Raw genomic sequence first — 19,545 nt, 5'->3', positions numbered from 1 at the left:
AACTACCATCATGAACTGCAACATGAGCACTAACACGGGGATTCAACTACCTCACGTAAGTTGTGTTGAATTTTACATGCAGCATTCAAGTGAACAGAGCTCCTGAGGCATTTCAGACACCCAGATCGTGTGTACTAAGGGCCTCCCTTTTCCAGTATTTTGATAGCATATGTATATTTTTTGAATTTCTTCTCTTCACAAATCCTAGCAAACATGCTAACAACAAATGGGTAGAAAGCATATCCCCGTCTCTCCCTGGAATTAAACCCATGGGAGAGAACAGGGGAAACCAAAAAATCCCTGTTTGCTGAGTTCACCTGGCTCAGAAGATTGCAGGTCCCTATCTTGGGAGGACTAAGAAATTAAAACCTATACAAGTGCCACACATCACCCACAGCACTGTCAATGAGGACAATCTGTAGCTGGGTGAATGGAAGGCAGAGTTCTAGTCATCATTTTCTCCTTTTCCTGGATCTGCAGTCTCCAGGTGTCACTATGGAACTAACAGCCCACAGATCCACAGCGTTACCTGGGGGGCACTGGCCCTTTCTCCTCCTCTTCCTCAACATCACCTTGACTTCCTGTAAATAAATTCAGAGAAGCAGGTCACATTAAGCAAATCACACTTCACATATGACCAAATCAGTGTTGAGTCATAGCACAGGCACAGAAATGATCTCACGGCAAGAATACAAATTCTGACAGGAAGATTCTAGGGTGCCCTAGATGAAGCCTGGTGAGGAGATGAGCCTGCTTTCCAGATGCACAGGCCAAAAGCTCCCTGTATGGGTAGGCCATAATGCCATATTCTCTCCCTGAGTCTATGCAAATTTAAACCAAATTTTTTCCCAGAAAATCTCCAAAAATAAGTCAAACTCTTTCCCGGGAGTGTTGCTGCAATACTGACTTATCTCACCAGGGAGCAAGGTCATTGAATGGTCAGAAGCATCTATACATGAAACGAGATGGATATGTAAATTCTAACAACACTTGCTGCAAATAGAATCTGTAAGCTTTGCGCAGTGGCAGTATCATAGCCAATGGGGTTTATCTGAGATGAGATTATCGCTAATTGAAAACAATCCCAATACCCCGCTGAGATGACATGTAATAGAGTCGGCATTGACAATTTTTGACAGTCTCTAGGGAGAAGGAATGAAAAAAGACAAAACAAAAGCAAAAACAAACAAAAAACAATCTCTGGGCTGGGCATGGTGGCTCACGCCTGTAATCCCAGCACTCTGAAAGGCCGAGGTGAGCACTTCACGAGCTCAGGAGATCGGGACCATCCTGGCTAATACGGTGAAAGCCTGTCTCTACTAAAAATACAAAGAAATTAGCTGGGCGTGGTGGCACGTGCCTACACTCTTAGCTACTCAAGAGGCTGAGGCAGCAGAATCGTCTGAACCCAGGAGGCAGAGTTTGTAGTGACCTGAGATCATGCAACTGAACCCCAGCCTGATTAAGAGAGAGAGACTACCCCTCCAAAACAAAACAAAACAAAACATAACCTAGGATTTGAAAGGACAAAGTAGGTGAAAAGTTGAAGATCAGGAGTTCAAGACTAGCCAGGCCGATATGGTGAAACCTCATCTCTACCAAAAATAAAAAGTTCACTTGGTGTGCTGATGGGCACCTGTGGTCCCAACATCACAAAGCGAGGGGCTTTACCTCATTTGGATAAGCGGTCATAAGTGTTCGCACTGCAAGATGTCTGCCTTTGCAGATGGAGAGAGAAATTTGCCTGACTTTGCAGATGGAGAGACAGAAAGGAAGGAAGGAGAGAAATCAAGTGCTCAGTGACAGTTACTAAAGACACTGCTGAAGATACAGCCTGGGAACCTTCATTCTCAATCCAGAGATCTTTCCACTCCAACAACCCCTCTCCTGTCACAGCTTCCTTCCTGTCCTTTACACCTGGAAAGATGCTGCCTCTTGTTCCAAAGACCGCCTTTCATCAGATTATGGAAGGGGCAGAGTCCTCTTTAAGCTCCCCACACCGGGTTCTGTGTATTATTACCGCATTGCCCCCAGGACCCGAGAACAGACCTTTGCCTACTGGACCTCAGCAGAAACCTGCACTGAATGGCAGTTCACAAGCCTCAGACATTTAGACCAACAGACTGGATGCTACTTGTCTGCAGGATCTCATGTGGTACAGAGAGGATTCCTGTCAACATGATTAAGCCTATTGCTGAGAAAAACAGGTGGTTCTGTGCTTGTGTCAGGAATCAGCTGAGATTTTACGGAGTCAGACACTCACCTTACTGCAGATGTGGAAAAGTGGCTACATACTTTGGCCTCTCTCATCCGCTTGTAACAATATGTTAAGATACAAATTTACATTTGCTTAGAAGTATGAAAACAAAGAAATAAATTCTGTGGAATAGAGTGTTCGGTTTTTCAGAGAAAAGACAGGATATCGTTCAGCACTTCCATGATAGTGAACGAATAGAACTTACCTTTCGTCTTCAGCTGGCAGTCCAGGTAGTAGGCCGCTTGACTCCTAAGATGTTTATTTTTGCTGTCTCTGCATTTCTGTTCTTCATCATGATCTTTTTGATCATCTGTAAACAAATTCAGAAAGCAGGTCACATTCAGCAAATCTCACTTCACACAAGACCAAATCAGTGTCCTGTCATAGCAGAAGAACATAAAATATTCTCAGTGGAAGAATGAGATATTATGATGGGAATGTTCTAACGGGCCCGAGATTAAGTTGCCTCAGAAGCAGATGAGCCTGCTTTTCAGATCCACGGGACAAAATCTGTCTCATCTTGTAGAAATCAATCCCATATCCTAAGACTTAAGTCAGTGAAAACAATTAAAACTTTTTTCCCAAAATCTTCAAAACTTGCCCTACTTTCCATAAGAATTGCTGCAATACTGATCTATCTCATTATATCATGGTCAAGGAATGGTTAGAGAAATTTATATAAGAGACTGAACCAATAGGTCAGTACTTACTCATCCATACAATAGAACTTACTGTAGGTCTTCAGCTGGCAGTTCAGGGAGTAGTTCGCCTCACTCAGAAGACATCTATTTTTGCTGACTCGGACATTCGGTTTGTTATTTTCTTGCTGGGAGCAGGATTTCTCAATGCCTTCTGGAACGTTCACCTCTGTGTATTTTCTGTAAGGAGGCCGGCCAGATGCCACCTTGCTGATGTTTGAAGCAGATAACAGAAAGCCAGGGACTGGGGAGAAGAAACACAAACACATGGTGGGTTAGAATCTGGTGACATCAAATTAGTTCAATCAGGACTGAGGGATGACACTGACAGCCTTGCCTACTGATTTGAAGATGTTATTTCCCCAAATTACTCTTCTCATCTCCACTTTTGATCTCCTTAAAGTCAAGTTGTCTTAGCTACTCATTCAAATTGAAGCCAGTACATAAACATTTCTACCTCTTTCTTCTTATGAGTTCTGAAAAATCTTATATGGTACGCAGAAAATTCCTATAAACATGATTTAGCCTCTTGCAGAGAAAAGCAGGTGGTTTGGTGCCTGTGTTAGGAATCAATAGCTGGATGTTAACCCTAGTCTCACACATGTCTTACTACAGATGTGCAAAAGTTGCTAAATAGTTTCGCCTCTGTGTTACGTCTTTAACAAAATGTTAAAATACCCATTGCTATTTTCCTAAAAGTATGAGGATGAAATTAACTTTGAAGAAGAGAGTGCATAATTCCTCAGAGAAAAGAAAAAACATTGTTGACCACTTCTGTGATGCTGAACCTATAGAACTTACCTTCCGTCTTATGCCGGCAGCCCAGGTAGTAGGCAACTTGACTCATAAGAAGTTTATTTTTCCTGTCTCTGTATTTCTGTTCTTCGTCGTGACCTTTTCGATCTTCTGTAAATAAATTCAGAAGAGAAAGTCACATTAAGCAAATCGCACTTCACACAAGACCAAATCAGTGTCCCGTCATAGCACAAGGATGTAAAATATTCTCAGTGTAAGAACGTGATATTGTGACGGAATGTTCTAACAGGCCCTAGATTAGGTTGCCTCAGTAGTATATGAGCCTGCTTTTCAGATGCATAAGACAAAATCTCCCTCATCAGGTACATCTTAATCATGTATCCTCTGACCTAAGTCAGTGCAAATGATTAAAACTTTTCTCCCAAATCTTCCAAATTTGCCCTTACTGCTTTCCAGAAGCATTGCTGCAATACTGATCTAGCTCCTCATATATCGTGGCCAATGAATGGTTAGAGAAATTTATATAAAAGACTGGACCGATGGACAAATTCTAACAACCTTTACTTAAAGAAGAATCCATGGAGCCATCCCGGTGTCTCACACCTGGAATCCCAGCATTTTAGGAGGCCCAGGAACGCAGATCACTTGACCTCAGGAGTTCAAGACCAGCCTGGCTAACATGGTGAAACCCCACCTCTACTAACAATACAAAACTTGGCCATTTTCGGTGGTGCCCACCAGGGATCCCAGCTAACTGGGAGGCTGAGGAACCATTATAAGGGTACTTCCTGCTCTTGCTGGTGCCACCTACACATAACACAGGTTCTATTAGAAGCAGAGCCCCTTCGACCTCTTCACAGGAGGAACTGTGTGCTATCACCACATTTCCCGCAGGGTGCAAAAGACACAGCTTTGCCTACTAAGCCTCAAAAAACCAGAACCAAATAAAAGTTCAGTAGCCTCAGACATTTTGATCAACAAGCTAGATGCTACTTGTCTGCAGGATCTTATACTGTACAGAGAGGATTCCTGTAAACATGAAATCGGTCTCTTGCTGAGAATAACAGGCGGTTCTGTACCTGTGTCAGACACTGATAGCCTGGATTGTGACCCCAGTCCCACACCCATCTTACTGCAGCTGTCGAAAAGTAGCTAAATACTTCAGTTTCCGTCTTCCATCTTTAACAACAATGTTAAAATACCCATTTCTATTTTTTACAAGTATGGGAAGGATGAAATAAATTTTGATGAAGAGAACTGTGAGTTTCTCAAAACAACACAGGACATCATTGATCATTTTCGTGGTGGTCAACCTCTAGAACTTACTGTATGACTTCAGCCGGTAGTTCTGGAAGTAGGCCACCTGACTCAGAAGAAGTCTATTTTCGGTGGTTCCAGCATTTGGTTTGTTTTCTTCCTGTTGTGAGCAGAATTTCTCAGGGCCTTCTGGAACATTCACCTCTGGGTTTATTCTGGAAGGCCTGCCAGACGCCACCATGTGGACGTTTGGGGCAGAACACAGAAAGCCAGGGACTAAAAAGAACAAACCCAAACACATGATGGGTTAGAAACCTGTGACGTTAAATTGGTTTAATCAGGACTGAGTGATGTCACTGACAGCGTTGCCTATTGGACATGTTGTTTCCCTGCCTTGACTCTTCTCATCTCCACTCTTGATCTCCTTTAGGTTAACGTGTCTTAGCTATTCATTCACCCTGAAACCAGGAAATACACATTTCTACCTTTATCTTGCTGAGAAGTTCTTCAGGATCCTACATATTATAAAGGATTCCTGTACACATGATTTAGTTTCTTGCTGAGAAACACAGGTGGTTCTGTGCCTGTGTCAGAAGTCATTAGCTGTGATATTGACCCTAGTCCCAAACCCACCTTACTGCAGACATGGAAGAGTTGCTAAATACCTTGGCCCTGACTTCCAGATTTACCAATATGTTAAAATAATCATTGCTATTTTCCTAGAAGCATGGGAAGGATAAAATTAACTTTGAAGAAGAGAGTGCATCATTTGTAAGAGACAAAACAGGACATTGTGCAGCACTTCCATTATGGTGAAACTATAGAACTTACCTTTCGTCTTCAGCCGAGAGTCCAGGCAGAAGGCCGCTTGACTTGTAAAATGCTTATTTTTGCTTTCTCTGTATTTCCGTTTTTCATTATAATCTTGATCACCTGTAATAAAATTCAGGAGAGCAGGTCACATTCAGCAATTCTCACTTTAAACTAGAACAAGCCAGTGTCCTGTCAAAGCAAAAGAACGTAAAATAGTCTCAATGGAAGAATGCGATACTATGATGGGAATGTTCTCACGGGGCCCTAGATTTGGTTGCCTCAGAAGCAGATGAGCCTGCTTTTTACATCCATGGGACAAAATCTGTCTCATCTTGTAGATCTCGATCCCATATCCTCTGACTTAAGTCAGTGCAGACGATTAAAACTTTTACCCCAAAATCTTCAAAACTTCCCCTGACTGCTTTCCAGAAGGGTTGCTGCAATACTCATCTAGCTCATCCGGTATCACTGCCAACGAAGGGTTAGAGAAATGTATACCGGAGACTGGACCGACGGATGTATTTTTTAACAAGCTCTACTTAAAAAAAGAATCTGTGGAGCCGGCATGGTGGCTCATGCCTGGACTCCCAGCACTTTAGGAGGTCTGAAAGGGCAGATCCCTTGACCTCAGGAGTTCGAGATCAGCCTGGCCAACGTGGAGAAACCCCGCCTCTAAATCAAACACAAACAGTAGCCAGGCGTGGTGGTGCCCACCGGAAATACCAGCTAATTGGGAGGCTGAGGCACCGGTACCAGGGTACTTTCTGCTCTTGATGGGGCCACTTACACATTCGACAGGTTCTACTCTCAGGAGCAAGATCCCCTTTCATTTCCTCACAGGAGGTACTGTCTGCTATCGCTGTGTTTCCCCCAGGGTCCCCCCCACACACAGCTTTGCCTGCTGGGCCTCAGCCGAAACCAAAACCACGTGCAAGGTCAGCAGCCTCAGACATTTGGACCAACAGACTAGATGCTACTTCTCTGCAGGATCTTGTACTGTACAGAGAGGATTCCTGTAAACACGGATTCAGTCTCTTGCTGAGAAAAACAGGTGGTTCCGCACCTGCGTCAGAAACCCCATGGCTGGGACTGTGACCCCAGTCCCACACCCACCTTACTGCAGACGTGGAAAAGTTGCTAAACACTCTGGCCTCTGTCTTCCATCTTTAACCAAATGGTAGAACACCCATTTCTATTTTCTAGGCCCATGGGAAAGACGAGATTAACTTTGACGAAGAGAGCGGTCAGTTTCTCGTGACGGGGCAGGACATCGTTCATCACTTTTGTGGAGGTGAACCTGTGGAACTCACCGTATGCCCTCAGCCTGTAGTTCAGGGAGTAGTCCACCTCACTCAGAAAACATCTATTTCGGCGGACTCCAACATCTGGTTTGTTATCTTCCCGCTGGGAGCAGGATTTCTCAATGGTTTCTGGAACGTTCACCTCTGGGTCTTTTCTGGAAGGAAGTTTACCGGAATCCACCCTGCTGATGTTTGGGTAACAATACAGAAAGCCAGGGACTGGAAAGAAGGAACCCAAGACATGGTGAATTAGAAACTGGTGACGTCAAATTGGTTTAATCGGGACTGAGGAATGTCACTGACAGCCTTGCCTGTTGATTTCAAGATGTTATTTCCCCAAATTACTCTTCTCATCTGCGCTCTCGATCACCTTAGAGTCAACTTGTCTTAGCTACTCATTTACCTTGAAGCCAGGACATAAACATTTCTACCTTGATCCTGTTTTTCAGTTCTAAAGGGTCTTATATGGTATGGATAAGATTCCTGTAAACATGATTTAGCCTCCTGCAGAGAAAAGCAGGTGTTTTGGTTCCTGTGTTGGAAATCAGTATCTGGGATGTTCACCCAATCTCACACCTGTCTTATTGCAGATGTGGAAAGTTGCTAAATAATTTTGCCTGTGTGTTATGTCTTTAAGAAAATGTTAAAATACCAATTGCTACCTTCCTAGAAGTCTGTGAGTGATAAAATTAGACTGAAGAAGAGAGTAGAACACTGTCCAGGACTTCCGTAATGGTGAACCTACAGAACTCACCTTTCATCCTCAGCCGGCAGGCCAGGTAGTAGGCCACTTGACTCATAAGAAGTTTATTTTTGCTGTCTCTGTATTTTTGTTCTTCATCGTGATCTTCTCGATCATCTGTAAACAAATTAAGAAGAGCAGGTCACATTAAGGAAATCGCACTTCACACAAGACCAAATCAGAGTCCTGTCATAGCACAAGGATGTAAAATATTCTCAGTGTAAGAACATGATATTCTGACAGGAATGTTCTAACAGGCCCCTGATTAGGTTGCCTCAGTAGTATATGAGCCTGCTTTTCAGATCCATGGGACAAAATCTCCCTCATCTGGTAGATCTTAAATCATGTATCCTCTTACCTAAATCAGTGCAAATAATTAAACCTTTTTTCCCAAATCTTCAAAAATTGCCCTAACTGCTTTCCAGAAGCATTGCTGCAATACCGAGTTATCTCATCATATATCATGGTCAATGAATGGTTAGAGAAATTTATATAGGAGACTGGACTGATGGATGAATCCTAACAACCTTTACTTAAAAAAGAATCCATGGAGGCAGCCCAGTGTCTCACACCTGGAATTCCAGCACTTTAGCAGGCCCAGGGAGGCAGATCACATGACTTCAGGAGTTGAAGACCAGCCTGGCCCACATGGAGAAACCCCGTCTCTACTAACAATACAAAAATTAGCCTTTTGCGGTGGTGCCCACCAGGGATCCCAGCTAACTGGAAGGCTGAGGCACCAGTACCAGGGTACTCCCTGCTCTTGATGGTGCCACATACACATACCACAGATGTTACTGGAGCGAATTCCCCTTCTAGCTCTCCACAGGAGGTATTGCGTGCTATCACCACGTTTCCCCCAGTGTCCCCAGAATAGAGCTTTGCCTACTGGGCCTCAGAAAACCAGAAGCAAATGGAAGTGCAGTAGCCTTAGACATTTTGACCAACAGACCAGATGTTACTTGTCGGCAGGATCTTATACTGTACAGAGAGGATTCCTTCAAACATGGATTTGGTCTCTTGCTGAGAAAAACAGGTTGTTCTGTGCCTGCCTCAGAAACTGATAGCTGGGATTGTGACCCCAGTTGTAAACCCACCTTACTGCAGAGCTGAAAAAGTTGCTAACTACTTTGGCTTCTGTCTTCCATCTTTAACAAAATGTTAAAATACCCACTGCTAAGGTATGGGAAGAATGAAATTAATTTTGATGAAGAGAACTGTTAGTTTCTCAAAACAACACAGGACATCATTGATCACTTTCATGGTGGTCAACCTACAGAACCTACTGTCTGTCTTCATCCGGTAGTTCTGGAAGTAGGCCACCTGGCTCAGAAGAAGTCTGTTTTTGCTGGCTCCGACATTTGGTTTGTTTTCTTCCTGTTGTGAGCCGGATTTCTCAATGCCTTCTGGAACGTTCACCTCTCCATTTATTCTAAAAGGAGGCCTGCCAGATGCCACCATGTTGACTTTTTGGGCACAACACAGAAAGCCAGGGACTGGGGAGAAGAAACCCAGACACATAATGGGTTACAAACTGGTGACGATATGTTGGTTTAATCAGGACTGAGGGATCTCACTGACAGCCTTGCCTATTGCACATGGTGTTTCCCTGCTTTAACTCTTATCTCCACTCTTGATCTCCTTAGAGTCAACTTGTCTTAGCTACTCAGTCACCTTGAAACCAGAATATAAACGCTTCTACCTTTATCTTGCTTATAAGTTCTGAAGGATCCTATGTCTTAGAGAGAATTCCTGACAACGTGATTTCGTCTCTTCCTGAGAAAAACAGGTGGTTCTGTGCCTGTGTCAGGAATCGTTAGCTGCGTTATTAACCCTAGTCCGACACCCACCTTGCTGCAGATGTGGAAGCGTTGCTAAATGCCTTGGCCTCTGACTTCCATCTTTACCATAATGTTAAAATACCATTGCAATTTTCCTAGTAGTATTAGAAGGATTAAATTAACTTTGAAGACAAGAGTGTGTAATTTCTCAGAGATAAGACAGGAGATTGTTCAGCACTTCCGTGATGGTGAACCCGTGGAACTTACCTTCCGTCTTATGCCGGCAGCCCAGGTAGTAGGCCACTTGACTCAAAAAAAGTTTATTTTTGCGGTCTCTGTATTTCTGTTCTTCATAGTCATCTTTTCGATCTTCTATAAACAAATTCAGAAGAGCAGGTCACATTAAGCAAATCGCACTTCACACAAGACTAAATCAGTGTCCAGTCATAGCACAAGGACTTAAAATACTCTCAGTGTAAGAATGTGTTATTCTGACAGTAATGTTCTAATGGGCCCTAGACTAAGTTGCCCTAGAAGTGGATGAGCCTGCTTTTCAAATGCATGGGACAAAATTTCCCTCATCTGGTAGATCTTAATCACTTATCCTCTGACCTAAGCCATTGCAAAAATTAAAACGTTTCACCCAAAATCTTCCAAAAATTGCCCTAAATACTTTCCAGAAGCATTGCTGCAATACTGATTTATCTCATCATATATTATGGTCAGTTAATGGATAGAGAAATTTATATAGGAGACTGAACAAACTGATGAATTCTAACAACCTTTCCTGAAAAAAGAATCTGTGGAACCACCATGGTGGCTCTTGCCGGGAATCCGAGCAATTTAGGAGGCACACCAGGGCAGATCCCTTAATCTCAGGAGTTCAAGACCAGCCTGGCAAACATCATGAAACCCCACCTCTACTAAAAATACAATAGTAAGCCAGGTGTGCTGGTGCCCACTGGAAATCCCAGCTGATTGGGAGGTTGAGACACCAGTACCAGGGTACTCCCTGCTCTTGATGATACCACTTACACATACCACAGGTTCTATTAGCAGCAGCGTCCCCTTAAACTCCTCACAGTGGGTACTGTCTGCTATCACTGTGTTTCCCCCAGTGTCCCCAGAACACACCTTTGCCTCCTGGGCCTCAGCAGTCTCCGGAACCTAATGGAAGTTCAGTAGCCTCAGACATTTAGACCAACAGACTGGATGCTACTTGTCTGCAGAATCTTATACGGTACAGAGAGGATTCCTGTAAACAGGATTTAGCCTTTTGCTGAGAAAAACAGGTGGTTCTGTGCCTGGGTCAGAAATCAAGAGGTGGGATTGTAACCCCAGTCTCTCACCCATCTTACTGCAGACGTGGACCAGTTGATAAATACTTTGGCCTCTGTCTTCCATCTTTAACTCAATGTTAAAAGACTCATTGCTATTTTCTACAAGTATGGGAACCATGAAATGAATTTTGATGAAGAGAACCGTTAGTTTCTAGAGAGAAGACAGGACGTCACTCAACAGTTTCATGGTGGTGAACCTATACAACTTACTGTCTGTCTTCAGCTGGTAGTTCTGGAAGTAGGCCACCTGGCTCAGAAGAAGTCTATTTTTGCTGTCTCTGAAACTCGGTTTGGTCTCTTCCTGCTGGGTGTAGGAATTCTCGACAATATCAGGAAAGTTCACCTCTGTGGTTTGCCTGGAACACGCCCTGCCAGGTGCCGCCATGGTGACATTTGGGGCACCCAGGCACAGCCAGGGACTAGGGAGAAGAAACCCAAACACAGGGTGGGTTAAAAACTGGAAATCAAATAGGTTTAATCAGGACTGAGGAATTTCAATAAGTCAAATTCCTAACTTACTGTTTAGAAGAATGATCCCTCCTCACACAATTTTAAGGTCCTTAACTGCCAAAACAATGTAGGAAACACTTGAGCTCAGAGCTGAAGGTGCTGCCTCTAGCTCAGACTCTGACAAGAGTGTGGGAGACAGGGCCAGTTTCCCAGGTAACGGTCTGCTGTTGCAATAATAGAATTGTAAGCTGGGCGTGTCATGGAATCTTCATTCCAACTGCCCAGAGTTTGCTAAAACACAGGCCCCCTGGTCTCACCTGAGCTCACAACCAACGGGGAACCATTCCTCTATCAGTCACTCTCAGTATTTGTGTACCCTTGTGACGATGCCACAGTCCCATCTCATTCCCAATATATCTAAGCATGTGCCTCATTTTTTCATCTCTTGCGTGTATAAAATAATCAAGGCAGAAACAATTTCCCAACATGTGATATTTTCTTAATGCTAGTCATGAAGTCAGTCATCCCTCCTTCTCCTATGTTAAAACAGAATTGGAGGCTTTTCCACGAGTTTAACATATCATCCTATTACACTGCCATGAAATCCTCTGACTTTTCTGCAGTTTTTTCTGTATCCACTAGAGACTGAATGAGGAATTCATTTTTTTAATGAATTAAAATGCTTTCTTTCCTGGCTCAATATTTCTCTTGCTGCATCCCATGGTTATGCTGATTTATATTTTCTTACTATCAGATATCACTACACTGATATTTGGGGCAGAAGAGACTTTTCATTACACTTAAGACCAGTTCCATGGCCCTATATCCAAAGCTTCCTCTGTGTGGGATGATTGGTTTTCTAAGGTGACTGAACACTGCATCTCATTCTTGTCACTTATAAATGGCAATTTAGTCCCAGAAGAGCTCTTTTCAAGGTGTCAAGTCATCAAAATCATTTCTATGGAGATCTTCTGAAAGCGTATGTGACCATCTATCTTGGGAAGTCTGGTAAACCTGGTATGATTTTGTTGTTTTCATTTCATGTTGTCCACATATTGAAAACAACAGGGCCATGAGCGGTCCTTATGGAATACTGTTTGACACATACTTTTCTGAGTTGGTCTAATGCCATTGATGTGTGGTTGCATCCCACTAACCAAACACGGTAAGATCAAGGTGATGGTCAGGGGTCCTCCGTGTTGCTGTGCAGTAGAAGGTGAATTGGAGATGACAGGACCGAGTAGGAAGAGTGATCCCTGAGCCTCCTCCTCACTTTCTCAGCTTTCATCGCCACCCAGGTTTTGGGAGCCTGGGACTTGGGAGACTGTTCTGTAGCTCAGGTCTCCTATGTTTGGCTGCTTCCTGGGCTTGCTGAGTTTAGGGTGTGACCCTGGGCTGCCCAGCATTCATGTGGAAGTGAAGCAAGGAGGACTGGATCGATCCCATTGCAAAGCGTGCCTCTCTACAGCCCCCATCATCCTCCAGCAACACTGTGAGCACACCGCTTAGAGATACATCAAAGGCTTTATGTATATACATGTTCTGGTGTCTGGGAGGCCTGACATTCTCTGGCAGAAGCAAAATCTGTCAGGTTTCTTCACTATAAAAATGATGAAACTGCATGTTCACAAAGTTATGTGGCTTACTTCAGGTCACACAGGGATAAGTTTTGAGCAGTGCCAATAAAAGCAATCACAACAATTATTCCATAATTATTCATAGGATCCATGTCATTCAGTAAATATTCATATAATTATTCACTAATTATTTGTTGACCAATCTCTACCAGGCATTTTGCTCAAAACTGTGCACATATTTGGACAGTATATCTTCATCAGAATCCTCAAGGTAACGCTATTATCCTAAGAATCAGGTGAGAAACCTGAACAAGAGGGCTAGCAAATCATGAATTTGGCCACATTTCCGTTTTCTGGTTTCTGTGATGCTGGACAAATGACCAGAATGAGTCACCTGAAGAGTATTCATCCCTGTATCATTTTTCAGGACACAGATGTGTCCTCCAAATATACTGGGACCAAAATTCACAAGTGTCTGCAACCTTGCTTTAACAGCATGGAAAATAACCTCTATTTTTCATGGAATTAGACCTGGAAGTTCCCTGGACCTTTGGAATATACAAGAGGTCTGTATTTCTTTGTCCCCATCAGTGCCACTCAGTTGTCCCAGTATGACCTGGCCACGCCCCTGCACTTACCCTTGTGCTGCTCTACCATCTCCATGCACCGTCCAATTCCATCAGTGATTCAGGCTCCTCCCAAGGCTCCCTGAAATAGGTACAGGTCTCAGGACATCACACACATTCCAGGCACAAAAGCAGCCCACACTGTAAAGCGGGCAGCTGTGTTCCCGCTTCCCTGAAGTTGGCAGTGATGTCCTAGGACAGGAAGAAACACTTTCTCTTGTTAAGGGGTCTCTTCTTCATGTCTCAGGGCCTCTGATCTAGTGAACACAACTGTCCTGAATGTGAATGAACTTGCTAAATTCCTGGTTTCTTGCTAGGTGGCTAGAATAGAGTTATAAAACTTCCTTACTTCCCCATGTTTACTGAAGTCTGAATTCTTACCAGAATGATTCCTTTTCTTGTAAGAAGTAATTTAGGGAAGATTGGTCCCATTGCCATTCAAAGAGAGGTAAAGTGAATTTCTACTCAAAGCAAACTTAAATTTGAAACTAGGTTTTCCACTGTTTCAAAGTTGGCCTGTAGGTCCAACTGTCACATATTTGGACATATATCTTCATCAGAATCCTCAGGCATGTGTCCTCAAGGGCTTGTGTGTCTGCTGTACTCATAAAGTTACTTCTCATTATGGTAAGTTATAATTAACTTACCACAATATAATTCATTATCAAGATAAAGTTATTTATCACTATGGCAAGGACAAATTTAGAAGAGTTATTAAATTTATTTCCTCAGCTGGAAACAGTCTATAGCTACTGTTATCATCAGTGTCCTCTGAATACCTTGGCTGTGTTAACTGCTTTGACTCAACATGGAGCTGAGGTGTTGGTGTACTGTACGTCGAGATGCTGAAATATGGCAGAAGTCCAGGATCTCTGGCCCAGGACATCCACTGAGGTCATCTCATGTGGCATGGGCCACTGCTTCCACCATCACTAAACTTCTCATGAATCACCAGTCACTAGACTGAGAACTCTGTGAAACCTGGGATCCTATTTTACTCACCTCTATGGTCATGATCCTTAGCTAAAGGCCCAGTGCAGAGGGGACTCTCAGCAGTGTTCATCCATAATTGAATAAAATGGATTACAAACCTCCAACCCTTTTACCTACACTTCTGTCCCCAATGTCTTGTAAGGGATGCTCTTTCTCAGAATGCTGCAAATCCCTTCCCTAGAGAGGTGCCTGCCCTACACCATCCCTGCCGCAGGATCCTCTCCTGTGGGAGCTTCAAGGAAGACTAGTCTGTCCTGAAAATGTTCTCTTATGCCTCCCCCTGTATTTGGAGTAATGTCCTTTGACATACACTCCTGTACTCTGGGCTGTTACAACACCTATGTTGGTAGAACTACTGTATCTTGTTGAAATGATCTGTTTGTGTTCTTCCACTCACTGGCTTGAGTTTCTTCAGAGAGACATTAAATACCTGAATCCCAAGTGCTTAGCATACTATAAAGGAAATTAAATAGTAAATATTTATGAGAAACTTCCCTCAACTGAATGTGCAGAGGAATATTAGTATCACTGCTTCATATACAAGCAAGGGACACTTACACTGGCACCTGACCTAGGGCAGAGCTGTTTGATGTAAGAATGGACATCTCCAACCCTTCTCCACGCATGGTTATTCCCTCTAACTCACACTGACCTGAAGAGCATCCACTGCTACAGCAGCACCGATGCTGATGCTCCTGGGTCTGAGGAGTGTTCATCCATGACTGAATAAAACTGATTACAAACCTCTGACCCTTTCTTGGAGCTGAAGCTGCCCCTCATTATAAACCAGCTCTGATCTAACCTGTGGCTCTCCCTGGCCAGAGGCAGGAGATTCCTGTCAAGTAAGTTTCTCTGAGTCCCCACTGCTCAGCTCATGCTGCTCCTTGAGGGTTTAAATGATCATAGCCATTGCCCATTTCCCCTCAGGCTTCTGTCCTGCTCTGTCCTTATTCTCCCCTTCTTTCGTTTTTATTTACCAATGGCTTCTCCTTTGTGGATTATTCTCATCCCCTAAACCTGCTGACTTTCTTCCACCTGTTCCCCCAGCTCTGGGATTCCAGCCTGTAGACTCAGCTCAGGCTCCGGCAGGAGACACACAGAGTCAGGTCTCAGCTGAAGGTCCCAGGCAGTATCGAAAAGCATCTCTATTCCTCAGAAGCTCAGAGAAAACAAAGCAGGAAGGGACCTCAGAGAGGTACAATAAGCCTCTACCTTACTGATGAGGAAACACTGAAGCCCAGAAACACGGAGACTCTCCCAGGCTCCCTCCCTCACCACTTGGTGGCAGCAGATCCACCACACAAGTCTTGGCCTCAGCCTCCCTGTGCAGAGCAGGTAACTCACCCTCCAGAAGCTCGCTGCTGCCATTCAGGAAACTTTAGATGAAGAATAGCAATTTCCACTGTGAAAACAAAAACGGGAAAAGCCCCTTTCCTTGGACAAACCCTTTATCACAGTTCTACAGTCCTGGCCTTTATACTTGGTCAGTTGTCATTCACTGGCTGCTAGATTGGGGCAGGGAGCACATAGGATTAAATAGTGTTTCACACAACCCTGCTTTCCCGGCCTGGGCTCTCAGCTCCTCCATTCTTCAGCAACTTCCTTCTGCTGTAACTGCTGGAGAGTCCAGGCCCTCCTGTGGGTCATTTCTCTATGAAGATCACTGTTATTTCTTCCTCTCTTGGAGGTAGAGAGGGCAGAGATTTGTTCTGGGACTCCATAGTCTTAGGTTTTCTCCTAAGCCAGCCAGGGCAGCTGAAAGCAATCATGACTGAGAGCGGTCAGGTGAGTGAAGAGGAGCACGGGCTCACAAGGACAGCCCCTCGTGGAGATGGTCAGGACTGTGACACAGGCAATGTCTGACCAATTCTGCTGGGGATGACACAGCAAGGATTAAGTGGAGGATGCTGCCACGAGGAGAAAGGGGAAGAACCAAAAAAAGCAGGAGAGAAGGAAAATAAAATGTTTTCAATAATGACAGAAAAACATGCAGAGCCCGGAGGCAAAGCCCCCTGTCACAGAGGGTTAGTTCCAGGCTGTGGAGCCTAATGAAGAATTTCTGGCTGGACTTTGCTCAACCCCATGTCAAAACGGTTTTGGATCAGTGACTTTGTTCCCTCCACTTTCCCTCTTTTTGAACAAGAATCACTAGCAGTGTTATTCTGTGACTGTCCCACCGTTGCACACTGAGGACAGATAAGCTGTTCAGTTTCACGGGTCAACACGGGTAATGGAATTATATCAAGGATCTGTACTTGGGCTGGGCATGGTAGCTCCTGCCTGAAATCCTAGCATCTTGAGAGGCTGAGGGGGACAGCCCCTGAGGTCAGGAGTTTCAGATTAGCCTGGCCAACAGGGCAAAAACTCATCTCTACTAATAATACAAAAAAATTAGCTAAATGCAGTGGTGCATGACTGTATTCCCAGCTACTCGAGAGGATGATTCAGGAGAATCACTTGAACCCAAAAGGCAGAAGTTGCAGTAAGCCAAGATCGCACCACTGCACTCCAGCATGGGTAACAGGCCAAGACTCACTCTCAAATAAAAGGAATCTGTACTTAACGGACACCCTCAGAAGCCTCATTCACACTTGGTGTAGATGATTTAAATGAGATTTTAAACTTTTGATCAGATTAAAGCTACATGACATTTTTCACTTTGCACTAATGCATAATGACATGAAACTTGGACGCCTCAGGTGAGAGGGTAAATGTATTTTGCATCTGTGAGGAACGTGAATGTCTGGGGACCAGAAGTTGAACTGCGATAGGTGGAATTTCTAAAATGGTCTCCAAACATCCTCTACCCGTATCTCTGGAACCTGTTAAGCTGAGACATTCCTGTGATTACATTGTTAAATGGCAGTCATATGACTTTAAAGAGTGATATGGTTTGGTCCTGTGTCCCCACCCAAATCCCATGTTGAATTATAATCCCGAGTGTTAGAGTGGGGCCTGGCAGGAGGTTACTGGATTATGGGGATGGTTTCTAAGGGCTTAGCACCATCCCCCAGGTGCTGTCATGTGATAGTTTCCATGAGATCTGGCTCTTTAAAACTATGTAGCACTTCCCCCCACCCCACCCCACCCCTCTCTCTCTCCTGCCAGCCCACAGAACCATGACCTAATTAAATCTCTTCTTTATAAATCTCAGCCTCAGGTCATTATAGCATTGCAAGAACAGACTAATACCAAGCCTGAGCTTTCCTGAGTGGGCCGGATCTAATCACACCCCTCCCTAAGAGTCACAGATTTCTCTAGTGGGTAGGAGAAGACAAAGTCAGAGAGAGGATGGGAGCTGGAGAAGAATTCCATGAGCTGTTGTTGGTTGGAAGATGGGGAAAGTGAGAAAGAATGCAGGTGGCCTCTGGAGTCAGAGTGTCTTCAGGCTGAGAGCCAGGAGGAGGAGGACTGCAAAAGGATGTCAGTCCTCCACCCACAGGAAGATGGATTCTGCCAATACATCTGTAGTGATAGCCTGAGCTCTAGATGAAAAACACAGGCAGCACATAACTGGATTTCAGCCTCCAAAGACCCCGATCAGAGAACCCAGTCATTCCTAATTTCTGTGGTTTCAAACCACTAACTTGTTATAATGTGTTAATAGGTAGCAACAGAAAACTAGTTACAGGTGCCTAGCTGTACACTTTTTATATTTTCACATACATGTATGCTAATCCCTATAGGCATAAAAAAGAAAAAAAAGCAAAGAACTACAGTAAAATGTGATGCTTCCCTTTATGGGAGCACTGCAAGGGCTGTTCCGGAGCCCTTGCAACTTGAAGATAACGTCGGCCATTTCAGGCAGGTGAGAAGCGTCTCTTCAATGTTACCAACCCAATCTCTGAAAGAGAAAAGACGGTAAAATACTTAACTCCCAGCCAGGTGTGGTGGCTCACACATGTAATCCCAGCATTTTAGGACGCTAAGGTGGTTGGATCACCTGAGATTGGGAGCTCAAGACCAGCCTGACCAACATGGAAAAACTCTGTCTCTACTAAAAATACAAAATTAGGTGGGCATGGTGGTGCATGCCTGTAATCCCAGCAACTCAAAAGGCAGAGGCACAAGAATCACTTGAACTCTAGAGGTAGAAGTTGCAGTGAGCTGAGATTGCACATAGCACTCCAGCATGGTGGCTCATGCCTGCAATTTCAAAACTTTGGGAGGCCAAGGCAGGCAGATCACCTGAGGTTGTGAGTTCAAGACCAGCCTGACCAACATGGAGAAACCCCATCTCTACTAAAAATACAAAATTAGCTTGGTGTGGTGGTGCATGCCTGTAATCCAAGCTACTCAGGAGGCTGAGGCAGGAGAATTGCTTGAACCCGGGAGGCAGAGATTACAGTGAGCCGAGTTCGTGCCATTGCACTCCAGCCTGAGCAACAAGAGCAAAACACCTCAAAAAAACAAAACAAAACAAAACAAAAACTTAACTCGGCATAACATTATCTGGAAATTCATCATCTACATTTCTAATAGAAGATTTTCTTTTAGGTCTTTCACTCATGCTCACCAGACAAGGTTTGATAGCAACTGTCTGACCCAGCAAAGATTAACCAATTCAAGGAGAGGAATAAGCAGGATACCACTAAGTTCCCCTAAAGAAAGTCCTTAGAATAAAAACCTCCTCTAGTTGCTACAAGAGTAAGACAATGATCCATTATATAAAATTCCAATCTAATAAAAGCTTAAATGTAATGCTGTTTTCCAAATTTTTATTTTGTTCAGGCTCCATCGTGGTGACCAGGGATTGGAAAATGACTGCAAAGAGGCTCTGTGGAATCTGGGGAGGGAAGAAATGTATTCTAAGAGGGGACTGAGGTGATGCCTGCAAAATTCTACATGTCTACTTAAATTACTCAATTCTACATTTGCAATTAGTGACTTTTATTACAAGTAACTTGTTAAATAAAATTCCTGGTTCCTACTCCAACTTGTAAGGAGGTAGGAG

At 43.9% G+C, this 19,545-nt stretch overlaps 2 protein-coding genes and 1 non-coding gene across 25 annotated transcripts in view; 2 read left to right on the top strand and 1 right to left on the bottom strand.

The window, feature by feature from the left end:
* The window catches only part of LOC103788982 (uncharacterized), an 870,763-nt gene that overhangs the window by 554,630 nt on the left and 296,588 nt on the right, over window positions 1-19,545 (top strand). The gene's annotated exons all lie outside the window — the stretch shown is intronic.
* Window positions 1-19,545, bottom strand: part of LOC103791179 (uncharacterized) — a 36,208-nt gene that overhangs the window by 3,846 nt on the left and 12,817 nt on the right. For 2 of the 21 annotated variants that reach the window (XM_078355291.1, XM_078355292.1), the window contains exons 3-15: window positions 15,936-18,435; window positions 13,611-13,790; window positions 11,156-11,364; window positions 9,873-9,977; window positions 9,111-9,320; window positions 7,837-7,941; window positions 7,092-7,301; window positions 5,800-5,901; window positions 5,038-5,244; window positions 3,757-3,861; window positions 2,990-3,199; window positions 2,463-2,567; window positions 530-581 (exon numbers count right to left, since the gene is read on the bottom strand). In XM_078355291.1, the coding sequence (XP_078211417.1) occupies window positions 530-581; window positions 2,463-2,567; window positions 2,990-3,199; window positions 3,757-3,861; window positions 5,038-5,244; window positions 5,800-5,901; window positions 7,092-7,301; window positions 7,837-7,941; window positions 9,111-9,320; window positions 9,873-9,977; window positions 11,156-11,330 (1,586 nt within the window). In that variant the 5' untranslated portion in view covers window positions 11,331-11,364; window positions 13,611-13,790; window positions 15,936-18,435. Of the gene's footprint in view, window positions 1-529; window positions 582-2,462; window positions 2,568-2,989; window positions 3,200-3,756; window positions 3,862-5,037; window positions 5,245-5,799; window positions 5,902-7,091; window positions 7,302-7,836; window positions 7,942-9,101; window positions 9,321-9,872; window positions 9,978-11,155; window positions 11,365-11,464; window positions 11,586-13,610; window positions 14,865-15,935; window positions 18,436-19,545 lie in introns of those variants that run through there. The other 19 variants (XM_078355297.1, XM_078355296.1, XM_078355283.1 and 16 more) reach the window with 17 other exon arrangements.
* LOC118149397 (U4 spliceosomal RNA) lies at window positions 1,012-1,151 on the top strand. The gene has a single exon (XR_004736767.1). It is a non-coding gene; the product is annotated as a U4 spliceosomal RNA (small nuclear RNA).

This window comes from Callithrix jacchus, chromosome 18, assembly GCF_049354715.1.
Source record: "Callithrix jacchus isolate 240 chromosome 18, calJac240_pri, whole genome shotgun sequence".
In the NCBI taxonomy this organism is placed as follows: domain Eukaryota; kingdom Metazoa; phylum Chordata; class Mammalia; order Primates; family Cebidae; genus Callithrix; species Callithrix jacchus.
This window is presented reverse-complemented; position numbering and strand designations above follow the sequence as displayed.